This window comes from Phodopus roborovskii, unplaced genomic scaffold, assembly GCF_943737965.1.
Source record: "Phodopus roborovskii unplaced genomic scaffold, PHOROB, whole genome shotgun sequence".
Lineage (NCBI taxonomy): Eukaryota > Metazoa > Chordata > Mammalia > Rodentia > Cricetidae > Phodopus > Phodopus roborovskii.
Genome location: NW_026126448.1, coordinates 11,299,444 through 11,325,042, shown reverse-complemented (window position 1 = coordinate 11,325,042; position 25,599 = coordinate 11,299,444). Strand labels below are relative to the sequence as shown.

Below are 25,599 nucleotides of genomic sequence, written 5' to 3'. Positions count from 1 at the left end.
GTGGAAGGTTTTCTCCACCTTCCCAGCCCTAGCCACAGAACCGAGTAACGGCGGGCTTGCCTAAACGCTCAAAGTCGGGCTTGCTACGCTCAGCATCATTGAGTCCAGTGCTTTTCCGCACCACCGACAGGGAAACCAAGGCTTGTACGCCCGGCGAGGGGGGAAGTTCGCCCTCGATCCCCACCGCCGGAGGCTGCCTCTCACAGCCTTCGCGTTCGTTAGTGTTGTTCCCTGAGCCCCTTCCGGAGTGAGGTTAGAAATGGACCATCCTCGGTCACTGGGCACAAACTGACAGAAGAAGCAGCCACTCATCTGCTGCCCTTTTCGGAGGTGGGGCTTGTCGAAGGAACTCCAGATCTTCATTGGTCTGAGCCTCGGGGCGTGGCCAACCAGTAAGCCCGCCCCTTCTCCCAGTTGCCCCCGCCTTGGGGGCGGAGCCCTTTCCCAAGCCCTCCTAGGCCAGAGTCTCTCTCCGGTGGCGGGGAATAAGGGCGGAGTCACGAGCCGGGCGGCCAAACTTCTTCCTCTCTCCCGGGCTAGCGTTTCAGCCGGCGGTTCATTTCCGGTGGGGGTGCCGCGCCCAGTGAGGGCCCGGAAGTGGGTCGCGCGAAGACCGCTGGGCGGTTCTTGCCGGAAGTGGAGAGCGGCTGATCGCAGTCCGGAGGTGAGGCGGAACTCTTAAGGTGAGAGGGTTGGTGTCTGGTTAAGGATTGGGGTGGTCTTTGGGGTCCACTGGTTCCTGGCGTCGGTAATGGCCTTGTTATCCTACTCGTGTATGGGGAGTCCTGTTGAGGGGGCCGTGAGGGTTCTTCGGCGATCCCGGGTTCCTGGGTGCGGTCTCTTGAGGTGGGGCCAGGGTACCAGATTGAGCCGGGAGATCTGGGGAAGCCACTTTCCTTTCGATTTCACAGCTTTGCCTATCAGGTCCGCTGAGGTCTGACTCCTGTAGATCTTAGAATTTCCTTCTGATGAGGTCTCGTTCCCATTGCACGGATGGGTAAATTGACCTCGGAGAAGAAAAGAGTCTGGTTTTAGAGAGAGGTTTGCAGTCCCAGATCCTTCCTATGTTCATTTCCTCGGAACCACTCTAACTTGGGGTAGTCTTTTGATCTGGATAGTTGCCGGTTAAAGGCTACCTGCTGTGTGGAACTAAAAATAAATAAAAAAAAAAATTCGGAATGCCTGTTGAGTTTAAAATAGTGCAGTAAGTCCTGCGTTTACGTTCAGAGAGCTCCCCTTACTCTTAGACTGCCGCTGTTACTAGGAAGCCAAGGTAACTTTATGGGAGGTGCTGTCGACTTCTGGATGTGAAATCAGATGATTCAGGTTGGGTCTGGCCCAGTTGCCCAGTGCCTGTAGCCGTAGGACTTCTTATTTAACTTTTTATGCCTTGTTTTGCGCCTTTCAAGTGGAAGTGTTTATTTTCCTCACAGGGTTAAAATCAGTGTATAACAAAATTGTGTTTCTTCTGTGTCAGCAATATGGAAGAGTCATCAAATACAGCTTTTAAAAGTCTAGTACTTGCCCTCATGAAGTTAACCGTGCAAAGACGGTTAAGGAAGTACTTATAAATGTGATGAGGGTGCTGTGGAAGGGTCTTGTAGCAAGTGGGTCAGAAACATTTTGAAAGGTGAGAGGATGAGAATATTTTAGACAGAGGTTAGTATCAACTGTCAGCAGTAGCTCTTTGTACTGCTTTCCCTTGAAGTGAAACTCCAGGGTTAGGACAGCACATTCATCATTTGCTCAGCACTTATTGGATCTTACTATGGGATACACCTATTAGATGAGGCACTTAACCCTTGTAGCCAGCAGTACACTTGTGGGGTTTGCATCATGGGAAGGGGCCAACAAATCAAGGATGGCTGAGTGTGTGTTACAGAGAGCATAGAGGAGAAATATCTGAGCTACCCTTCCAGGCAGAAATGGAGTGCTTAAGTCTTTCATGATTTCCATAGGCCTATAAAGAACCTAGAAAACAGATTTCTAAGCAAAGAGTACTGTAGGCGGAAGGACATAGGGACCTAGGCATGTAAAGACAAGGACTAGCCAGCCTTGTTGCAGTTCCAGAATTACGTGGAGAAGTGGAGAAAATGAGAGGTGGTGCTCTTGGAAGCATGCTAAAGAATTTGATTTTAGCCTGGAAGCTCTGAAGTGTTTGTAGGGTTTTCTCACTTGGCAGAATGGGAAGGGACCAGGCACTGGAGTAGATCAGCATCTAAAAGATGCTGCTGTGTCATGGCTTAAACTAGAGAGGGGAAGTGGAAATGACCAGGAGGGCTTGTGTTTGAACAGTGTTAAACCGGAAACTTGGCCATACATGGTAGTTCGTGTCTGTAATGTCAGCACCTGGAGTTTGAGGCAGGAGAATCATGAGTTGAAGGCCAGCCTGAGGCAGATATCAAGACTGGAATCCAAGGAACTGGAGGCTTGTTATTTATAGGGTGAAGAAGTAGCGTAGTCTTGAAATTGCCAGTGTTCTGGCCCTAGGAACTGGGTGGTACTGTTCAGACAAGGAATATGAAAGCCTCATTGGAAAGATGAGTAACAGAATCTGGAACCTTCCAGGTATTGGGCCAAGATGTCTAATGTGGTGGTCCAGCCAGAGCAAACTGATAGGTGTGAAGGCAGAATAGGTCTGGCCTGTACAGCTTAGGGAAGTTCTCAAACCTGGAGTTTGGCAGAAACTGGGGGTGGGGATGCCTGCCAGATTGTTAGGGGCTTTTAGTATCTAATCCAAATGTGTTTGGATTTTGTTTTGTAGTTGTCATTTGTGAATTGGGTTTCCATAGGTAAACCCAGCATGAAGAGCTTTCTGTAGGTACTTCTTACTTTTCCAGAAATACTTCGGAGGTCAACTGAGTATAACTGATGACTCAGAGAAGTTTAATAAAAGTGGTAGCAATAAAAGTATTTTAAAGTATAACTTCCTTGCAGACCAAGAGGTGGAGGCACTGTGCACATCTGGCTTAGAGGAGGCAGTGTTTGTGAAATTTTCCATCCCGAGCTGGACCTTTTTGTCCATGTTCTTGGTAGTGCATCCTTTTTTTTTTTTTTAAAGTTGATTTTTTTAAAAACAGAGACTGGACCTTTTAAGGTATGGCTTCTTCATTTTGGTTTTCTGTGAAACAAAAAGTACAAGATTCATTTTGCTTAGAAAAGCAAATACAGAGTGTTATTGGAAGTAAAACCCTTTGGTTTGAAATTTAATGCTGAGGTTTGAAATCTGAGGACTGTACACTGTATCTCACCCAGAGGTCGTGACTATTCCTGTAGATATCATCAGTTTATCTACCATTAACTTCTCTTTTGTACCTAACACCCCAGTTTCTGAACCATGGTGAAACTATTAAAGTTCTTTAAAATCAATCGTTTTTTTATCCTTTGTCCATTATTCGAATTAGTCTCACAGATTTCATAATCCCAAAGAATCAAGTCTAAATTCCTTTTCCAACATACTGTGTCTCCATAGCCATCCTCTTATAAATTGTATTGTGCAATATTGTGTTGTGTTTTGTTTTGGGAGTGCTAGGTATCACTCCCAAGGCCTTACACTTGTCTACTACTAAGCACAGCCCCACTCAGACACTTACCTAAACTAATTTTCAGACTTAACTTTCTAATTTAGATTAGCATTTTATGTGAGTCATTTGTTCTCCCTTTATGCTTCTTATATTAGAACAGGTTTTTTTCAGCCTTGGCACAGTTGAAGTTCGGGGCCATCCTGTAAGATGTTTGGCAGCATCCTTGGCTTCTGTTAGCTGGATGCTGGTAGCACTTCAATTGTGATGACCAAAAATGCCTTCAGACATTGCTAAATGTTCCATGGAGGACAGAATTTTTCTTGGTGTAGAACTGCTTAAGACAGCTTCATAGGTGTTGGTGAGATGGCTCATGATGCAAAGGCCCCTACCGCTAAGCATGGCCACCCAAGGTATATCCTGGAACTAGCATGGTGGAAGGAGAGAACTGACCTCTGACCTCCACTGATGCACTGTGGCCTGGGCACATCCCCATGCAATAATTGAGTGTAACAGACAGCAGAGCTGTGGTTCTGCAGGGACTTGTTTCCTCAGGTAAGATCTCCAAGGAGACCCTGCAGCTAGACAGAGCACATTCTAAGCATTTTGTACTCCGCAATGAAGAAGGAATCACTTATTTTCATCAAGGCACCGGGATGTTATTGGATGTTTCAAGGAAGTCCCTGGTTGTCTTCAAAGAGTTTGCTACCCTCTTGGCATCCCTGTTTCAGTTATTTTTTTTTTAAACACTTATTTTTTTTTTTAATTTTATGTGTATGTGTGCACAAGTGTATGTATGCACACCACATTTGTGCTAGTTGTGGAGGCCAGAAGGTGGCGTTGGATTCCCCTGGAACTGGTTACAAACAGTTGTGAACTGCTTGATGATGTGGGGCTGGGAGCCCAGGGTCCTTTCTGAGAGCAGCAGGTGCTCGTAACCACTAAGCCATCTCTCCAGTGCCCCAGTTGCGTCTTTTCATAGGGAAAGGCCAATGATTGTCAGGTACTAGCAGCAGAGTTTGTGTTACTTACTGGCAGCTTAGCAGCTTTGCCTCTTCCGATACTGTGGCCACGTACACCCATGTTTTGTTCTTCTTCATACATCCAGCTTGCTTGGGTTTAGTGGATGGGAATTATAGAGTTGATAGGCTTGTAGTTTCTCTGCCTTTAAAGTAATATAACTTTAGCACTCATCATTGAACTATTTCTTCTTGATATACCAATATATAAACCCAATTAAAAAAACAGCCAAAGCTCTGAAAATATTCCTCCGCTACAGTGCAGCTTTGTTTGCCTTCTATTACCAGACATGTGCCAAACTTTTCCATTTGGCTAGAGAATAGTTGAAATGTTTAATGGAAGGAATAAGCAGCCTTGCTATTTTTGTTTGAGGTTTTTTTTTTTTTTTTGGTGGGGGGGAGAGTGTTTTTAGTTCTTTTTCCTCCAGAGGCCATTACAATTCCTATATTTAAGTTAATTATAGACTTAGAATCACAGATCTTTTCATATCTCCAGTCGAAGCTGAATCATGGCTAAGGATGGATTTCAATTTTGAATCTATCTTTATATTTGTGAGCAGAGAAGGCTGTTCTATTAAAGCAACCATCCAGGCAGAAATCGGCAATGTAGTTGTTTGCTACACAGTATAAACAAGGAAGTAACAAGGGCCTGCTGAATGTTGTTCATAATACTCTTTTCAGTATAAGTGAGAGAGGATCCCATAGCCACACAGAGTTATCTGTTAGCCCCATGCCACTGACACAGCTGGTTCCCAAGTCTGACTTCAGCTCGGAGGCAGTATTACCCGTTTCAGCTAACACTCTTGGAGTCTCAGATAGAGGACCATGGAAGGACGGAATAGGAGACAAGCACTGATATTGAGTTGGATTCTTTCCCTCCCTAGAAGATAGGCTTTTCTTTTCTCTTTTAATCTAGTCCTCAGGTGGCAGTGACTTGGGCACTAAATGTCATTGGTTTCATCAGTGAAACCAAAATCTTAGGGAAGAACAGTGGCTCCTCATTTGGGTTAGATTTAGATGACATCTTTACCCTGCAGAGTCTATTCTTTGGTTTCTGGGTTAAGCCAGCTGCCTTAGTCAGGGTTTCTGTTGCTGGAAGAAACACCGTGATCAGAAAGCAAGTTGTGGAGCAAAGGGTTTACTTTTCTTACACTTCCCGGTCATAGTCCTTTATTGGAGGAAGCCAGGACAGGAACTCAAAGGGCAGGAGCTGACACAGAGGCCATGGAGGGGTGCTGCTTACTGACTTGCTTACCATGGCTTGCTCAGCTCACTTTTTCTAATTAAAAAAACTTTTTTTTTATTAATTTACTTTTTACATTCCAATCCCAGTTCCCCCTCCCTCCTTTCCCCCCCCTCTCCCACACTCCCCCCACCTCCCATCTGCTCCATGGAGAGGGTAAGGCCTCCCCTAGGAAGTCTACTGAGTCTGTCCCATTATCTTGTTGAGGCAGGACCAAGGCTCCTCCCCACCCCCGCACCCCTTTGTTTAGGGGGGCAAGGTACCTCTCCATATGGAATGGGCTCCACTAAGTCAGTTTGTGCTTTAGTGTTGGATCTTTGACCCACCCCCAGTGACCTCATATATTGTCCTAGCCACACCATTGTCACCTATATTAAGGGGGTCTAGTTTGGTCTTATGCAGGCTCCTCATTTGTCAGACCTGAGTCAGTGATCTCTCATAAGCATATGTCAGCTGATTCTGTGGGTTTCCCCATCATGGTCTTGACTCCTTTGTTCATATTATTGCTCCTCCCTTACTTTGATTATATTCCAGGAGTTTGGCCCATAGCTCACCTTATAGAAGCCAGGACCACCAGCCCAGGGATGGAACCACACAATCGGCTGGGCCCTCCCACAATAATCACTAATTAAGAAAATGCCTTACAGCTGGATATATATATATGAGAGACAGGGTTTCTCTGTATTGCTTTGGAGATTGTCCTGGAACTCTCTGTAGGCCAGGCTGGCTTGAACTCACAGAGATCTGCCTGCCTCTGCTTCCCAAGTACCATCTGGATTTTATGGAGACATTTTTCTTTAATTGAAGCACCTTCCTCCTTAGATGACTCTAGCTTGTGCCAGGTTGACATAAAACCAACCAGAACACCAACCTATATGTAAGTATCTCCTATTAGCATCACTAGAGCTTAGTCCTAAGAATTTCTCTATTGTTAGGGAGAGGTAACTAATTTATAGCTTTGTGGTGGCTTGAAAGAGATATCCCAGGAGATAGTGTTCTCCCTCATCCTCTAATGCCTTTTTGAAACAGGGTCTCACTATATAGGTTAGCTGACCTTAAACTCAGATATCAGCCTGTTTCTGTTTCCTGTGTGCTGGGATTAAAGATGTTTTTCCTCTCTTTTCATTCTAAAAAATTATACTTCTATGTCAAAGTTTGGAAAAAAGGGGAATTTGCTGAAAAGTTCATCATTGTAATGTGATAGCTACTATAAATCTTACATTTTCCCCCTTCAGTGCATTTAGCTGTCCCCACAATTAGGAGCTTAAGGTACATTCACTATAGATGGGTAGATAAATGTGTAACACTGAGTGACCATCTTCATGTTCTCACTTTCACTACATTATGATAGTTTACTTTCTTAGGATAAAATCTCAACAGGCAATAGGGAGCTCATGGACCCCAGACTGATAGCTGGGAAACCAGCATTGAACCAACCCAGACCCCCTGAATGTGGGTGACAGTTAGGAGGACTGGGCAGTTTATGGGGCTTCTGGTAGCAGATCAGTATTTATCCTTAGTATATGAATGGACTTTGGGAGCCCATTCCACATAGAGGGATACTCTGTCAGCATAGTCACATGGGGGGAGAGCCTAGGCCCTGCTCCAAATGATAAGACAGACTTTGAAGACTCCCCATGGAAGGCTTCACCCTCCCTAGGGAGCAGAAAGGGGATGGAATGGAGGTTCGTAGTGGGGGTGATGGGAGGGTGAGGGAACTGGGATTGACATGTAAAACACGCTTGTTTCAAATTTAAATAAAAATATTATAAAAAAAAAATCTCAACAGGCTTACAAAGAAAAGTTCAAGAGAGAAGCATTTTAAGGTCAGTTGGATTATTAAGAATACAGGCTGACTAGGACGGTTGCTTTCATCTCCGTTTTATTTGAGTTGATAGCGTAGAACTCCCATGGGACAAAGCTGGAACCATTTCATACTACTGGTTCACTTGCCTCTTGAGTTGTGACCAGGACTGCTGGAGTAACCCAGCGCATTGCCTTCTGTGTGAGTTGATGAACAGCAAGAGGTTGTTGCAGTGAAGAGACTGAGAGGTTGTGGACGTAGCTCAGTGGTAGTGTTTGTGTAGCATATATGAAACCAGTCCCTGGTTTCTGTTCCCAGTACTACAAAGTACGAAATGGGGGAAAAGAAGCAACTTCGGCAAGACTCTCTAGCCATTTCTAGTTTTTCTTGGTTACAGGCCGCAAAAGAAATTGCTGGAGAATCAAGCTCACATTTTCCTTCTAATTCTGCACTATGATGTCATGAAACTTTTCTTGCCAGTGACTTGTAAACATTATCTCTAGTCTTGATCCTTTCCCAGGCTCTCTGTCTAAAGACTTCCTGGACATTTTTATTCAGAAGCTTCATCTCTTCTTCGGATTCCATACATCCAAAATGGACATCATCTTCTTGCCCTAACTAGAACCTGCTAAAACCTGCTGTTGCCTTAACGTCATCCCTCTAAGGCCCTCATGCTGGTGTAACTCCAGAATTGTCTTTATCTTCCCTCGCTGGATGCTGTTGTGCTTTGAGTCAGAGCCACACAGTTACCCTTGTTCTGTCTAGTTCACACTTGATATGTGTGTGTGCCCTCCAAGGGCAGAGCTGAGAGCAGTGGGTGGAAGTTCTGCAGGGAGGCACATTTGACTCCATATAAGGAATACTTTGAGCTGTCAAATAGAGCGGGCTGTCTCGGCTCTACCATCACTGAAGGTGCTTGATCAGAGGCTGCCCAGCTAATTGCTAAGAATGTTGAAAGGACTATTCTGACATCAGAAGGTGATTTCTACAGTTACTTTTAATCCAGAGAAGCTGGTTCTATGGGAGGTAGCTTTGTTTCTCCCCTTTTGGGCAGGGAAGCTATTTTATCCTTTAAAAAAAAAAAACCCAGCCCTTAATTTAGGTGCAGTTACCCAGTTGCCTAAGGGGGGTTGTTTGTGGACTAATTGGTAGTTTTCATTTAGTTTGAATGCCCAGGCACCAATTATTGAGCATAGTGGCATGCCTTTAATCCCAACACTCAGGTAGAGGCAGGTGGATCTTTGTAAGTTTGAGGCCAGCAGATCTACACAGCAAATTCCAGGTCTGCCAGTGCTACATAATAGGACTCTGCCTCAAAACAAACAAACAAACAAATGTGGTAGCCTTCATTCCCCTGTTCCCCCAGCATCTAGTTAGATAAGTAACCTTACAAACCCTGTTTTTTCTCTCTTTCATTCAAGCCCAGTTCTGTTTACCAGATATACCTGTAAATACTTTGCTTTCTTTATCTTTATTCCTTTTTTCATTTTATCATTAAATCAAGCCAGACACTATCTGGCTTTCCTTGGATATCTGACCTAGCTTGCTTAGCCAGCCTTATTTTCATGCCATAACCCTATGCATTCTAGCCTTTTTTTTTTTTAATACAGCTTATTTCTATCACTTTTTAAAAGGGATTTATTTTAAATTTTAATTTATTATTTTTGAGAAAAAGTCTCATTATGTAGTCCTTGCTGGCCTGGAACTCATTGTATAGATCAGGATAGTCTCATATAGAGCTCACAAAAAAATAAATGGACTTGTAAGTGGGCTTGGAGAGATGGCTCAGTTTATTCCCACTCCCATCCCCCCCCCCAAAAAAAAATCTTAGGAGGCTAGAGATGTTAAGAACACTAGCTGGTCTTCCAGAGGATCTGGGTTTGACTCTCAGGACCCACGTAGCAGCTCATAACTGTCTATACTCAAGTTCTAGGGGATCTGATGCTCTCTTCCAGCTTCTTTGGGTACTAGGCATACATGTACAAAGACATACATACGTGTAGGCAAAACACACACACACATACATGCACACACAATTTTTTTAATTAAAGAAAACTCGTGTGTGTGTGTGTGTGTGTGTGTGTGTGTGTTTTTGTGTTTGTGTTTGTGAGAAGAAGACAGCTTGTGGGAGTTGATTCTCTTTCTGACCTGTGGCCGTGGGTATTGAATTCCATCTGTCAGGCTTGATGGCAGGCACTTTTACCTTCTGTACCATCTTGCTGGTCCTAAAATTTCATATTCTAATGAGCAAAATTATTTCACCGTGGTACTTAGTTTTAAGATATCTATATACTGATTTGATTTGTGCTTGAGAAGACAGGATTTATTTTTAGTTGAGCATGATTTTTTTTTTTGGTAAGGTTTTGCAAAAAAAAAAAAAAAAAAAAAAAAAGCAAAGAATTATAAGAAGGAGGAAAAACACTTCCCCACAGAGTCAACAGGAAGGAGAGGGGCCAGGCTTGTTTTTAGATATTAGTAGGTATGGTTCCATTCAAATTTGTTCATTTATCTATCCAAAGATCTGATATGACCTGCTGTATTTTTTGCTTCTGTTAATTTTCTAATGCTGGATTGTCAAAAACAAGCCAGGATTCCTGCCCTAGGGTGGCAAATTGCCTGTTGCTTTGTTTCTTTTACATTTATTTATTTACTTATTCATTCATTCATTTATTGTTTATTTATTGTGTGTATTTGTTCATCTTTCAGTCCATGTCTCTGTTTTCATTTCCATCCATATCTATCTATCTATCTATCTATCTATCTATCTATCTATCTATCTGTCCATCTATCTATCAATCATGTGGGTTTGCCCATCTGTTCATGTCCCTGCCCATCTGTGCAGAAGCATGGAGGTGAAAGGACAACTTGCAGGAGTGTTTTTTACCATCATGTGGGTTTCAGGGTTCTAACTCAGGGCATTAGGCTTGGTGGCAAGTGCCCTTATAAGGTGCCATTTCACCAACTTCTGCCTGTTGCTTATTAAGAAATATTTTAAGCCTCTGTGTGGTGGTAGAGATAAGTGCACAGTATCATGAAAGTACATAAATGGACATGGTTTTTAGGTAGCTGATATCTTACCTGAGTCTTAAAGGACAATAGGAGTTCCTGAGATAGGGCAAGTGCAACCAAGCTGATAAATGAAAGAAGACATGGCTTTTTATGGAGATACAAGTAAGTCCTAGTTGCTGTGGTGTGGTTGAGATAGGTGGAGTGAGAGATTAAACCAGGTGAGTATAGGAGAGAACGCAAGGCTAGCTTATGGGAAGGCTTATTTGGACTTTACTCTGAATGCGGTGGAAAACGCTGAGCGGTATTAAATAAAAACATGTTAATTTTATGGGCCAAGGCAATAGTTCAGTGAGTAAAAGCTCATACTATATGAACCTATTGACTTGTGTTTGATTCCTGGAACCCACGATGAAAAAACACCCCGATGCTGGATGTTGGAGCGCATATCCGTAATCCAGGCGTTCTTACAGCAAGATGGGAGGCGGAGGCAAGAGGACCAACCAAAGGTCACATATACAATACAACTGCAAGAAACACTGAGAGACCCTGCCTCAGAACCTTCTACCTAGAAGGAGAAGAGTCAACACCTGAAAATTGTCCTTTGACCTCACCACACAAAATAAAAATACATCCTAATTACATTTGCCTGTGAGTTGGATGAAGAAGGGGTATGTTGCTGAACTTAGGGGAGACTAGCTAGGAAGTTATGGCAGTAATAAGGCAAAGCCTTAGTGATTTTTTTTCTTTTTTCAGTCAGGATGAAGGCAAGGGATACCTATCCTTGAGATACACAAAATAAAGGCTGTAGTGTGTTTATTTAATACAGTGTTTCATGAAGCATTTGGGAGGCGCAGGCAGGAGAATGAGGAGTTGTGAGACCCTGTCTCTACAAAACAAACCAGAAAGACCACTCTTGTTCACTATTCTATAGCTGACAGTTTCCAGATGATTAGCGTGGGTGTTTGTGTGACTGCCGGCAGTGCTGGACCACTGAGAATGTGGCCAGGGCTTGCTGGGCAAGATGAGGAATTCTATTTCTGTTTGAGGTGCCTTCAGGACAGCCAAGTGTAGATGTCTAAATGGAAGCTGGTTCTAAGATTCTGAATTCCAGAAGAATGGCTTGACTCAGATATGCTGCTCTGAAGTCTGTAACAGATAGGTGCTTATGAGTAGGTTGGGTGTGTTTCTACAGTAACAGCAGGTGAAGGCTAGGGAGAAGTGGGCATGACCTCCCCAAAGAGTGTGTATAGGGTAAGAAGTGTGTCCTGCTGGAAGTGGTGGCTCACACCTGTCATCTGAGCGCTTGGGAGGAGAGAGGAGGATCATTTGGTTTGTCTTTCAGTCCCTTTGCTTCTGTACATTCTTTCCCATAGCATCAAATCTCACTCTGTTCCCACAAAACAAAACAACTCCCAAGCCCTGGGGTACCATATTTTGTTAGTGGGAGGAGGAGATTAGCTATAAATAGTAGCTTTATCCAGGTAGGGTGGCTCATGTCTGTAATCTTAGCATGTGAGAGGTATAGGTAGGAGTTCAAAGTCTTCTTTAGCAACTTGGGAGTTGGAGGAAGATTTTATTTTATTTTTTTAAAATTAGTGTATTTGTGTATCTGTATGTGAGTATAAGTGTCCACAGGAGCCAAAAGTTATTAGTTCTTCTGGAGTTGAAATTACAGGAAATTGGGAACTATTTTAAGTGGTGCTAGGAACAGAACTCAGATCCTCTGAAAGAGAAGTACACACTGTTAACCACTGATCCGTCTTTCCAGCCCCTAAAGCTGTTATTATGGAACGTTTAAAATCAGTGTTCAGGGCTGGAGAGATGGCTGAGTGGTTAAGAGCGTTGGCTGTACTTCCTGAGGACCTGGGTTCAATTTATCCACCTACATGGCAGCTCACAGCTATCAGTAACTTTATTTCCAGGAGATCTGACCCCCTGTTCTGGCCTCTGTGGGTCATCTACATACACGATGCATAGACACACTTATAAGAAAAACACCCATCCATGTAAAATAGAAACAAATCTTAATTTTCACAGCTGTGGGAGCATGTACAGTTCACAAGGTGTGTACGTAGGCCTCACTGGCTGCCTTTCTGTGTGACAGAGCATGCTGTACGACTGAGTGCTGTGCATGGATGATAGCTCTTGGATTTAGTTTCTTCTCTTAGATTTATAGTATAGATTATTTTTGAGTGCCCCAGCCAGTGCCCAGAATGGAACAGGGAAGCAGGATGGCTATTGCTGATGGTTTTGCTAAAGTAAGGGAGAGTGGGTGTCTGCTGTCCCTGGTCTCTTTTGCTTGTGAGGTAGGCCTGGAGAGATATCTGCTTCTTCAGGTCAAGAAATGTAAAGGTTGCTTTGATTTCTCAGGCTTATTATTATTATTATTATTATTATTATTATTATTATTATTCTCACTAACACTCTTAAAAAACCGTTGGTAACAAGTGACTGGGTCCAGAGATAGGAGCTGCACACAGAGAAGAAGGAACAGGGATTGTATTGTCTGTTGAGCTGCTTATCTCCTGCACAGGGAGTCCAGTGTGGTAGAGGAGATACTCAGCATGCTATCTATCATTTTGTGGGAGAATCAGAATTGGGGAATCACTGAGCCCAGTCAGCTCCAGTTATTTGAACTGCTTTGTGTTTTAATGAATCGGAACATAAGTCAAGGCTTTAACTGTAATTCTTCAGTCACAGTTACCTTTTACAGGTGCAGATAGTACACACTTGGGTTTGTAGCCAAAGCAACTGTGGTTTCACAATAGGTACAGGTTCATAAATATCTATGCACACCTCCAACCTAACCTGCCAGGTAGTGAATGATGCAGATGGAAGAGTAGAGTAGAATCAAGTTAGATAAGCTACCCTTTCTCCTCTCTTGGAGCTTACTTTCTGTAGGAGCTAAGTTAGTGAACGAGGCTGGTTCAGGTAAGAGGCTCTGACAAGTCTATAACAAGTTTCAGTTCTGCCACCTTCCTGGCTCCATATCCAGACCCTACCCATTCTCTTTTGAGCCTGGCTCAGATGGCAGCTTCGTGATCCCCTTATCTGATCCTCCCAGCTGATGGATGCAGCCCTTCTCTGAAATCCCATGCCATGCTGTCGATCCTCCCAGCTGATGGATGCAGCCCTTCTCTGAAATCCCATGCCACGCTGTCTGCAGCCTGTGTCATCTTTGGCTTTTTTCCCTATTTGTTGGGTGGTCGTCTGGGTATATATTAAGTACCCTCTCCCCACCTTCAATAAAAAGTTGGCAAGGATGGTATTTATCCTGCTGTGTGATGTCCCACTGCAGCAGCAGGAAGTTGGGGGCAGGGTGGAAACCACATTGAACATATAGCTTGGAGATTTGAATGTTGGCTTCTTTACTTACTGGTGTGTAACTAGAGACAAGTCATTGAATGTTACTAAAAAGTAAATGTCTATCTTTAAGAGGATAGTAATGGGTTGAGAGTATGACTAAGTGGTAGAGTGCTTGCCTAGTATTGATGAAGACTTGGGCTCATCCCCCCATCCCTCAAAAGGATTATAGTAATTACCCCAAATAGTTGTAGGGAGGCTTAACCTGAGAAAATATGTACTTTGTAAATTCTAAATTCCCACACAAATATTTGTTAATATAAACTAAATACTCAATTGTTATTTGAATAAGATTTGCATTAGTGAACACTTTTCTGAGTAGTTTTCCTACTTAATGAAGTCTGCATGCGTTTGCAAATTTTCTAGAAGACTTTTCCGCTGTATTTTATTACTAAATTATCCTGTTCCACAGAACTGGCATCCTTCTCACCCCATGTGGGTATAATATTAAAATAACACATGACATTTGATCTGTTTCAGCAGGTGGAACATTATGGCTGACATGCAAAATCTTGTAGAAAGATTGGAGAGGGCAGTGGGCCGCCTGGAGGCAGTGTCACACACCTCTGACATGCACTGTGGATATGGAGACAGTCCTTCAAAAGGTAAGCCAGTCCCAGCGGGGCGCCTTGTGTTGTCCTTGCCACAGTTTTTCTGTCCTGGTAAACTTTCTTCTTTAGAGCCCATCTCCCAGACTTAATGTAGGTAGTTCATCTCCTGTGAATAGATAAGGAAGGAAGTGACTTGGCACAGGGAGGTCTGTGTGTGGTTAAGTAATTTTAACACAAGAACTTCCTGCTTGTGTGCTGTTTCCCGTACTTTAGCAGAGTGACTTTAGTCATTCTGTCAAATGACAAATGATACTAAAGTTTCTTATTTGGTCAGTTGACCATTTGCCTATACAGTAACTGACACATAGAATGTTAGAGCCGAAAGGAATCCTGGAGCATCATTAAGTATATTCTCACTTTGTAGATGAAGAACAACATCAGGTCTAGAGAGTAAGGATGTCACGGAAGCAGTTAGTGGTGGTGTTAGAGACAGCTCCGCTGTCCGACTGCTGCACTGTGTCTCTCCTGTCTTTCCACTTTTTAAGAAGCACCTCCTGTCTGGGGAGATAGCTCTGCAGGTTAAGTGCTTGCCAAACAAGCATGAGTACCTGAGTTCAGATCTACAGACCCCACTTAGCACCAGACACAGTAGCATGTGTTTGTGATTCCGGTGCTCCTGTGTTGAGGAGGCAGAGACAGGAGACTGCCTCCCTGGAGGCCCTTGATTGGCCTCATCAGCCAGGTGTGTGAGTCGTGAATGAGAAGGGATGCTGTGTCAAAGCAGAAGGCAAGGACTGAGACCTGAAGTTGTCCTCTGACCTCCACATACTTGCCAGCCCACACATCACCCACAGAGTTTTTTTTAATCCTTCTGTTGCATGACTGAGTCTTCCTGTTGTGTGTGTCTGCCTTCCCCAGGAGCAGTTCCATATGTGCAAGCATTTGACTCGCTGCTTGCCAATCCCGTGGCAGAGTACTTGAAGATGAGTAAGGAGATTGGGGGAGACGTGCAGAAACATGTAAGGATGTGAGGCCTTTCTTTTCCTTCCTTCACTCCCAGCTTAATAGCCCTCTGGAGCCTCCCGACTCCTTTCCTTCTACCTTCATTGGTCCAGGCCCAGAAATAGTTTCATTTTCCTAGGCCTCCTGTTTTTATTCCATATTCTATATGTTTCTTTTATGAGAAAGCTTGTTTATTCATAAAATACAGCTGTGTTGGTCTTTAGGGTGAAGAATGTTCTAGCAGTCTTACCTTAATGTTATATAACCAAGCGGAGGGTGGCGTATTCAAAAGAGTCATTGTCCTGACTTAGCATTTATAAAACCACGCTTGATAGTTATTGGTTATGCTAATGTGGGTTACTTTCACACTTAGTCCCCTGTGTAGGCAGTGACAGATGCCTGTCCTCCCACGTCTCCTCACGCACTGCCTCCTGCATTGTCCCCATCACATGCATCCCACATTCGTACATACATTCTGCACCTCTTTTGGGGCCCAGCGCCTTCTCGCTGATGCACTGAATGATCATTTATAAACTGTAGCCATATTTAGGATCTGTCTAACTGGCCCTGAGCCCCTTAGACACTAGCTCTTGGCAGGGTATGCGCTCTAAGCTACATTGAGCAGCGCTAGGACTTTGCAGCGGTGGGGAGTGATGGTGCATCTTTTACTTGGGACAGTCCTGTAACATTTGAAAAAGAATTAAAGAAATTAAATGAAAGTTTACGCATCCAGGTGTTTTTCCAGCATGCATGTCTGCATACCGCTGGTGTGCATGGTGCCCTCAGAGGCCAGAAGAGGGCATCAGATCCCCTGCAAGATGGTGTGACCATGGTGGGTGGGTGCTAGAAATTAACTCTGGGTCCCTTGGAAGAACAGCTAGTGCTCTTTAACAGTTGAGCCCTCTCCAGCCCCTTGGAAAAAAAATTTTTTCAAAACATATGTCACTTTTATTTTTGAAAGTAGAAGATCAGCTGAGTGTAGTAGCTCCTGCCTGTCATTCTAGTCTTGGGAGACTAAGGCAGGAGGATGCCACAGTTTTAAGGTTTACTTAGGTAGGCTGTAAAGTGAGACACCATCTCAAAACATCAAAAATAAAAATAAAATAAGGAGCTGGAGAGGTGCTGCTCTTGCAGATGGCCTGGGCTCTCTTCCCAGTGCCAATTTCAGGTGGTTTTCAGCTGAACGGCTCCAGTTCAGGAGGTCTGATAGCTTCTTAAGAGCTACGCTGGGATCCGTACACAATGAAATATATGCACACAAAGACACATGAATAAAAACAAAATAAATTTAAACAAATGTATGTGGGACTGGGATGTATTATTAGCTCGGTGGTAGAGTGTTTGCCTAGCATTCACAGAGCTCTGAGTTCTATCCCAAGTCCCTCACCAAACAAATCCCAAAGCACTTCATATGAACTCACTAAGCTGCCTTCACCTAAGACAATTCGTGATTGTCCTCATTTCCAACTGTGGTAATTTGTCCTTGAAAGTTTGTTCCAACACGAACAATAGTAAATGTGATTCTGATATCAGTCTCTGGACTCTAGAATACATGAGGCAGATAGTGTGGAGGGTTTGGATACTCCCAGGGCCTGTGGACATGAAGTTTCAGGTTATACTTAACAGGACCTCTCCAGTTGTCATGTGTCATGAATAGCTGATGGTTTTCTCCTGCAGGCAGAGATGGTCCACACAGGCCTGAAGTTGGAGCGAGCTCTCCTGGTTACAGCTTCTCAGTGCCAGCAGCCAGCCGGTGTAAGTTCATTAGTAGATGGTTTAGTTTGTCCTGATGCTCAAGGCAAACTGAGAAATTTTCAAGAGGTTGTCACAACATGCTGTAATAGACCTATCATACTCATAGTAATATACAGTCATTCCACATCAGTGTCCCCGTGGGAATGTGCCTTGAGTAGTTACTGGTCCCTATTGACTTTTGTTTTCTGTCATTGTGTCCATAACTTGAGTTGCCCCTGGGACATTGCTGCTTCTGTTAGCAAACAGGTGGCTCTGGTGTTTTATGATGGGTGGGCAAGGCTATGGTGGGGTGAGTACCCAAGCCTCTGGAACTGTGACTCCCTTTATCCTTTCCTGATTCATTTTGCTAAGCAGCTTGGGATGGCAGCATCACTGACTGCATTTGACACCAGATCTCTATTCAGCAGCTGCTGTGTGGCTCAGGGTACATTAAGGACAAAGGAGAACTTGGACAAAGCACTTGCTTTTAAAAAATTAACAGAAAAGGAGCAGCATATTTACACCATGCTTGGTAGTATGCCTTTAATCCTAGCATTTGGGAGGTAGAGACAGAGAATTGGGAGTTTAAAGTTGTCCTTGGCTACGTAAAGACTAGCCTGGGCTGCATAAGACTGTCTCACAGAGAAACAAAGGAAAGGCAGAACATGCATGGGTACAGTGACAGTTTTCAGTGTAGTGTGTGGTAAGGTACCAAGATTAGTAATAGTGACACATGGCATAGAAGCTTGTGGTGGCTGGGGTATAAGGCTGCTCATGAAGCATTTGGAGAGGCGGAAAAAGAGAACATAAGAGACAAAAATAAAGTGGCATCTTCAGTTAGCAGGTCAGAAGAGAGACAAGTGGCCTGAATGGTGCGCTTTTCCGCTATAGAATATGGGCCCTGAGCACAAAGTCTCTCCTGAGGAGTTGAAACTTATTCAGAGAAAGGGTGTAAGCAGTATCTTAATCATGTGATTCAAGGCAGGAGGGACATGAAGTTTACCTGTGTGCTCAGTGGAGACTGGGACTCATTCCTGCATCATCACGTGTTTGGCACATGGTTTATAATTTTAACATTTGGGAGGCTGAGGCAGGAGTAACCTGGAGTCTGGGCTACGTAGAATAGTCTCATAGAGGGAAAAGCTTGCCTTCAGAATCAAAAGTTGATCAGCATATGTAGCCTTTATAGAAGTACTAACCACAGCTATTTTCCATCTCTCCTAGAATAAGCTTTCTGATTTGTTGGCACCTATCTCAGAGCAGATCCAAGAAGTTATAACCTTCCGGGAGAAGAACCGAGGCAGCAAGTTTTTCAATCATTTGTCAGCTGTCAGTGAAAGCATCCAGGCCCTGGGCTGGGTGGCTCTGGTAAGGGGGAAGGGAGGGACTAAGCAGGGCAAGGAGTTAATGGCTGCAGAGGCTGTCAGTCACCAACTGCTTCTTTGTCCACAGGCTGCAAAACCTGGCCCCTTTGTGAAAGAGATGACTGATGCTGCCATGTTTTACACAAACCGAGTCCTCAAGGAGTACAAAGATGTGTGAGTCTAGCCTTTCCCCAGGGGGGACAGGACACGTCACGCAGCTGGCTTCTCCTGGGGTGCTTCTGTGTTGCTTTTCTCTCTTCAGGGCTGTTTTGTGGGAAGCTTGGTCGATCCAGGCTCATAGAAAGTGAATCTGTAAGCAGGAACTGTTTCTGCTTCCATTTCTTCTTACACTCTGAATGGCAGACCTAGTCCTTAATCTTCCAGGTTTAGGGGTTATATGCTGGAGGTTAACATGGATTATTGCCCTTTAAGTTGCCCCCGCCCCACACACTTAATTACTATATTACTATATTATTATCTGTGCAGGTGTTTTGCCTGTGTGTAAATCTGTGCACTTTGTATGTGCCTGGTGCCTTCAAAGGCCAGTAAAGGGCATTGGATCTCTTGGAACTGGAGCTACAAATCTTGTAAGATACCATGTAGGTGCTGGGAATTGACTCTGGGTCCTCTGCAAGAGTAGCCATCACTCTTAACCAATGAGCCATCTTTCCAGCCCTCTGAGTTGATTGTTCATATCACATATTGTTCTGTTGTTGCTATGTCTCAGTAGTGGTACTATGGCAAAGGGGTCAGTAGGACTTAACTAGAAAATAACCTTACATATTCACATATTCGGGTAAAGTGATAGTAAGGTTACCTAGCTAACATCGGTATTAAGTAAGGAAGTTATTGTGTTCTAACCACATAATCAACCACATAATCGTGCTAGTCCAAGGTGACTTCTCCATTGCTAATATTGAGCCAGAGTGACTACAATTACTTAGCCCTGTGACTATCCAGACCATGGTCAGTCAGTAGACATTTGTTGACTAGCTGTGTAAAAAATAAACCTTCCTTTGAAGTGTGTCCTACAACACCACATACTTTCTTTACTCTTTCCAGCAGTCTGGAATTACCCATGCTCTGCTTGGAGTCTACCCTATCATTTTGGAGCTGATGAAACTAGATCTTGGGCTAAGTAATCACAAAGTCTTCCAGCTAACATTCAGAAAGAGAACAGATTATTCTAGACACAGTGAAGTGTATCTTCTATAATAAACACTGATTGTTCCCCCCCCCTTTTTTTTTTTTTTTGGTTTTGAGACAGGGTTTCTCTACATAGCTCTGGCTATCCTGGAACTCATTTTGTAGATCAGGTTGGCCTTGAATTCAGGGAACCACCTCCTTTACCTCCCAAGGGCTGGATTAAGATGTGTACCACACTGTCCAGGTTTTTTTTTTTTTTTTTTTTAAGAAAAACATCATTGATGAGAGGCTAGAGAGATGGTTCAGCAGCTGTGAGCACTAGCTGCTCTTGGGGAGGACTCTGCTTTGATTTTCAACATGTACATTGAGGCTCACAACCATCTATAAGTCCAGTCAGGGCATCCAGCAGCCTATTCTGGTTTCCCCTGGCATCAGGCATGCACGCATGTGGTATGCAGATATACTTGTAGGCAAAACACTCATACACATAAAATAAATTGAATATATTATTTATATTAGGGAAGCTGCCGTTGTGGGAAATGCCCCAGCAGGAGGGTGTGAGCCCATGGCCGGAGGGGGGGTGGAGTCTGGAGTTACTGTTATACTCTGAAATTCTTTTTTAATTTTCCCAGGGATAAGAAGCATGTGGACTGGGTCAAAGCTTACTTGAGTATATGGACAGAACTGCAGGCTTATATCAAGGAGTTCCACACCACTAGCCTGGCCTGGAGCAAGACGGTTAGTGAGCCCTCCCTCTTTTCCTTCCTCTCTCCTCTCTCTAGGATGACCTTTGAACTTCTGATCCTCATGCTTCCACTTCCCAAGTGCTAAGATTACAGGTACATCCCACCATGACAGCTTTTAAAGAGTGCTAGGGGCTACACCCAGGGTTTCATGTACACCAGGCAAGCACTGCAGCTGAGATGCGTCCCCAGGCCTGAGTTCTAGTTAGTTTTACTAAGTACTGGTCGGGCACAATGATTGCTGCTGGGGGACAGATACAGATGAATGAGTCTTGTTACCCTGCTTTCAAGGTATTAAACAATACAGATACTAACTATGCACCTGCTCCTTTATGTGATTATGTGTGCTCAAGCACACACAGACACATAGACACACGCACACACACTACAAATACAAGGCTCTGGGAATATAGTTTAGTTGGTAGAGTGCTAGTCTAACATGCAAGGAGCTCTGGGCTTAATTCCCAAGTTATGATGTCTCACATGTGTTATCCCAGGAGATTGAGACATGAGGATTAGGATTTCAGGCCATCATTCTGCTACATAGTACTATTAGGTACATCAGCCCATATCACAGCCAGTCAGAATCTATTTAAAAGAAAAACGGAGAGACAGGGGCCTGGAGAGATGGCCCAGCAGTTAAGAGCACTGGTTGATTTGTTAGAGGACTTAGTGTCGATTTCCTAGACCCACAGAGCAGCTCACAGTTGTCTGTTACTCCAATACACTCTTCATCCTCCCCAAGCACCAAGTACACATGTGGTACACAGACACACATGCAGGTAAGATACCTATACATATAAAATAATAGGGTAAAAAAGTAAGTTAAAGATAAGTTAAATGTAAAAAATACAAGGACAGACCCCTAGTATAAATTTACTATGCTGAATGCTATAATAAATACACAGAGCACAGCAAACACAGAAGGATGACTGTTCGCTGCATTTCCTGTTCAGGGGCCTGTGGCAAAAGAACTGAGTGGATTGCCATCCGGACCGTCTATTGGATCAGGCCCACCTCCTCCCCCACCGGGCCCACCTCCTCCCCCAGTCCCTACCAGTTCCAGCTCTGACGACTCTGCTTCCCGCTCAGCACTGTTTGCACAGATTAATCAGGGGGAGAGCATCACACATGGTGAGTTTTTGGCAGAAGCAGTTGTTAAAGCAAATTTTTTGGATTAAACTTCATCAACCAGACACAGCAGCCAGTCTAAACCAGAACCCTGGCTTGCATATGGGAATATTCGTTTGGGGGTGCCACTTGCCTTTAACTTACCAGAGGGACATTAAACTTGAGTTGTGATTGAAGGGCCAGTGAGATGGCTCAGTAGGTAAAGGTGCTTGTAGCACAAGCGTGGTAATCAATCCCTAGGGCCCACAGAAATGAAAAGAGGACTCACTGTTGAGTTGTCCGTTCACCCTCACAGTCACACTGTAGATGAGTCCCTCCTACCACAGTAATAATTCTTAATAGAAGAGCAGCTGGCTCAGTGGGTAAAGGAGCTCGCCACAAGCCTGAGTGATGATTCGAGTGTGACCCCTGGTGGACTACCTTCTCCCCCCTATAATAACTGCAAAAGGGAAAGTAGAAATTGGACATGGACAGTGACAGTGGAAGTCATTAAGTAGCCAACTCAATGCTGGCAGTTTTCCCGGAGCCTCTGCCACATAGCAAGTACCACATGGTCTCTGAAGTCACTGTGTTGAGATGCTAACTTCTCAGAGGGCCTCTCAAGAGTTTGAGTTCTTGAGGTTTCTGCTAAGGACTAGTGATAGCAGATCTTGCTTATTGCCTCAGCCCAAAGCTCTGGTGTGAAGAACAGGAGCAAGGTAGCTTTTGTGTGTTCTTACAGCCCTGAAACATGTATCTGATGACATGAAGACTCACAAGAACCCTGCCCTGAAAGCTCAGAGTGGTCCGGTTCGGAGTGGCCCCAAACCATTCTCTGCACCGAAACCCCAAACCAGCCCCTCCCCCAAACCAGCCACAAAGAAGGAGCCGGCTCTGCTGGAACTGGAAGGCAAGAAGTGGAGAGTGGTGAGTTAAAGGGACTTGGACTTCTGGGAAGGGGGAATAGGAACAATGCTTTACTCAGGAGTTAGCTGAAGAGTGCAGGGTCTAGCTTATGTTAAGAGAACAAAGATTTAGAGAAGGTGTTGTTTTTGTTGATATGTGCTTTGTGGTAAGAATCTTGGGATTTGTCTTTTTCAGGAAAACCAGGAGAATGTTTCCAACCTAGTGATTGATGACACTGAGCTGAAGCAGGTGGCTTACATATACAAGTGTGTCAACACAACATTGCAAATCAAGGGCAAAATTAACTCCATTACAGTAGGTGAGTCTTCCTTGCTGCCCTAGGCAGGTTCCAACCTAGAGCCTGAGAGGGCTAGAGCCATTTCCCCCCTTTGTAAATTCCTACACTCTTGTCCTTTGCAGTTACACTGCTGACCTGCTTCCTTTCTTCTCCTAGATAATTGTAAGAAGCTTGGACTGGTGTTTGATGACGTGGTGGGCATTGTGGAGATAATCAATAGTAGAGATGTCAAAGTTCAGGTAACTCGATATCTTGGCTCCGCCTTTTGGTCCCTGAGGAATCAATTGAGACAGCAGACTCACAGATGTTCCTGGGAATCTGATTCTCCAAAGTCTGAAAGCTGAGCTGGTTTGGATGTGAAGAAGTTGGCTCTTTAAAGGAGCTCTCTCCAGGACCTTGCCTGGCCCACCCTTTTCTAATAGCTGTTGTGAGGCAGCGTAATCACTTAAAACAGTGAACATTCTCTCTACAGCTTAGTCTACCCTTACCTGTTGGAACTCAGTGGTTTTGGATTTCTCTACAGGTGATGGGGAAAGTGCCAACCATTTCCATTAACAAAACAGATGGCTGCCATGCTTACCTGAGCAAGAACTCCCTGGACTGTGAGATCGTCAGTGCCAAATCTTCCGAGATGAATGTCCTCATTCCTACAGAAGGCGGAGATTTTGTAAGCGTTCTCTCTCTCTCTCTCTCTCTCTCTCTCATTCCCCCACTTCCCAATTCCAGGCTGGCCTGGAGCTCATTGGTGATCCTCCTGCCTCTGCCTCCCAAGTGCTGGGATATAGCCATATAGCAGCTGTGTATTTGCTGCTGAAGATTGAACTCAGGGCTTTGTTGCATGCTAGGCAAGCACTCTTATCAACTAAGCTATATCCCTGAGGAATATGACATTAAAAATAAGAAGTAAGCCGGGCTTGTTGGTATATACCTGTATTCCCTGCACTCAGGAGGCTGAGGTAGGAGGAGTTTGAGTTTGAGACCAGCCTGGGTTATGTAGTTAGAATTTGTCTCTTGAAAGAGGGACCAAAGACTTCTTGTCTTGAATTAGAGAAAACTGTTTGATAGACATTTATAGGTAAATCCCAGCGGTGCACTCAGAAGCCAGGTGGTCCTGTGAAGGGGCTCCAAGGGGAGGGTCATTCCTGCCCCTCTTAGCTCACTAAGAATCAGAGTCCTGCCCCCATCAAGCTGGTGTCTAGGGCTGTCTAAGCCTGTCAGGGTTATAGATCACTAGAGTGAGCGCACAGCATGGCTGGGCTGCTGTCGTTTGTCCCACTCCGTCCTACACTGCTCTCAGGGTTAAGTGGAAGCCAAACATTGGCAGAAGTGTGACATAGAAATGGCCCCAGCTCATTGTATAAGCAGGATTCCATTGTGTTACCTCTTAGGTTTGTTGTGTTTTAGATTTTTTAAATGTGTTTGAGTGTTTTGTCTGCATTATGCAGTTATACCAATGAGGGACTGGTGCCTAAGGTCAGAAGAGCATCGGATCACATGGAACTGTAGTTGTGAGCCACCATGTGGGTGCTGGGAATCAAACCCAGGTCTTCTAAAGAGCAGCCAGTGCTCTTAACCGCTGAGCAATCTCCACCTCCATCAACTTATTACCTCTTTTTTGCAGAACGAGTTTCCAGTCCCTGAGCAGTTCAAGACCTTGTGGAATGGGCAGAAGTTGGTCACCACAGTGACGGAAATTGCTGGATAAGCGAATGCCAGTGGGTCCTGTGCCCTCTCCCTTCACAGCATGGGATACATCTGTATGGAGACGGTTCTTTTCTAGATTTCCTCTACCTTTCTGCTCTTAAACTGCTTCTCTGCTGAGAAGCCCAGCTACCTGCCTTCACTGAATATACCTCAGGCTGAGATTGGGGCGGGATAGCAGGTCAGTGGATCTTCGGCGGGAAGGTGCAGCTAGCTGCTCTGTATGGCGCAGCTGTACCACAGTCCGTGCTTAAGAGCTGCGGGCCCAGACTGGGGCACTGAAGCTTTCAGCTTTGGGGGTCATTCTACCAACAAACAGTCCTTGTGGGGTGGGGGGAAACGTCCTGGAAACACACAGAACAGAATGCATGCTAATCTAACATGGAACATGGAGGAAGTAGGAGCCAGTGTGACTCCATAAGGCTCTAACCAACCTAAATTTCCATTGTTGAGAAGTGAGTTGCACTGGACCAAAGGCTAAGGCTTGCCACTTAGCATTCCAAGCAGACTTGTTTCCTAAAAGCATTCCTTCATTTTGCATTCCATCCTGGGTCAGCCTCAACCACAAAGTGGTAGGCTGTCCACTCTCAGCTGCAGTAGCAGTACCCTTTTTGAGAAAAAAGTCTCCCCTCTCCCCCATGACTACCTTGGTTCCCATGGAGACAACTTTAAAAAAAAAAAAAAAAAAAAAAAAAAAAAAAAAAAAGGAAAAAGCAACCACCATTCCAAGGAGTCTGGTGTTCCTGTTCCCTGCCAGATGCCTGTCATCACTCTGCTCCTGCTCGTGCTCAGCATAGGGCCTCACTGCAGGCACCTGGGCAGGACTAAGACCTCCACTGCGGGCTGTCCAGGTCTTCATTTACATACAAATATTGCACAGCATTGCGATGGTATCCCAGCTCTCCCTCTAGGACACACTGACCAAAATATGCAACTTTTTTTTTTTTGTTTGTTTGTTTGGTTTTTGGTGGGAAGAGAGATTGTCCTGTGACTTCTGCCCATTTCCCGAGGCCTGTGGAAATAAACCTTTATGTACTTAAAGTTATACAGAAAATAGAATAAAGTTAATACCAAACTTGTTCAGT

The 25,599-nt window shown here is 44.3% G+C and overlaps 1 protein-coding gene across 4 annotated transcripts; it reads left to right on the top strand.

The window, feature by feature from the left end:
* The first annotated feature begins 485 nt into the window (after window positions 1–485).
* Window positions 486–25,593, top strand: Cap1 (cyclase associated actin cytoskeleton regulatory protein 1). 4 transcript variants are annotated; one of them, XM_051188689.1, is made up of 13 exons: window positions 486–664; window positions 14,443–14,564; window positions 15,429–15,529; window positions 17,190–17,267; window positions 18,471–18,614; window positions 18,699–18,784; window positions 20,389–20,494; window positions 21,456–21,633; window positions 22,352–22,536; window positions 22,711–22,834; window positions 22,970–23,052; window positions 23,337–23,480; window positions 24,435–25,593. In XM_051188689.1, the coding sequence occupies exons 2-13, from the start codon at window positions 14,453–14,455 to the stop codon at window positions 24,516–24,518; spliced, it is 1,425 nt and encodes a 474-aa protein (XP_051044646.1). In that variant the 5' UTR covers window positions 486–664; window positions 14,443–14,452; the 3' UTR covers window positions 24,519–25,593. The 4 variants fall into 4 exon arrangements, with proteins under 4 accessions (XP_051044646.1, XP_051044645.1, XP_051044644.1 ...); XM_051188688.1 differs by having other exon boundaries at window positions 14,440–14,564; XM_051188687.1 differs by having other exon boundaries at window positions 486–683.
* Window positions 25,594–25,599: the final 6 nt, after the last annotated feature.

Bases quoted from the DNA above. Each gene is read 5' to 3' on its own strand.
- Cap1 (XM_051188689.1), top strand. From the start codon at position 14,453: ATGGCTGACATGCAAAATCTTGTAGAAAGATTGGAGAGGGCAGTGGGC. The intron at 14,565-15,428 runs GTAAGCCAGTCC...TGCCTTCCCCAG, and splicing joins TGGAGACAGTCCTTCAAAAG to GAGCAGTTCCATATGTGCAA. The intron at 21,634-22,351 runs GTGAGTTTTTGG...GTGTTCTTACAG, and splicing joins GGGGGAGAGCATCACACATG to CCCTGAAACATGTATCTGAT.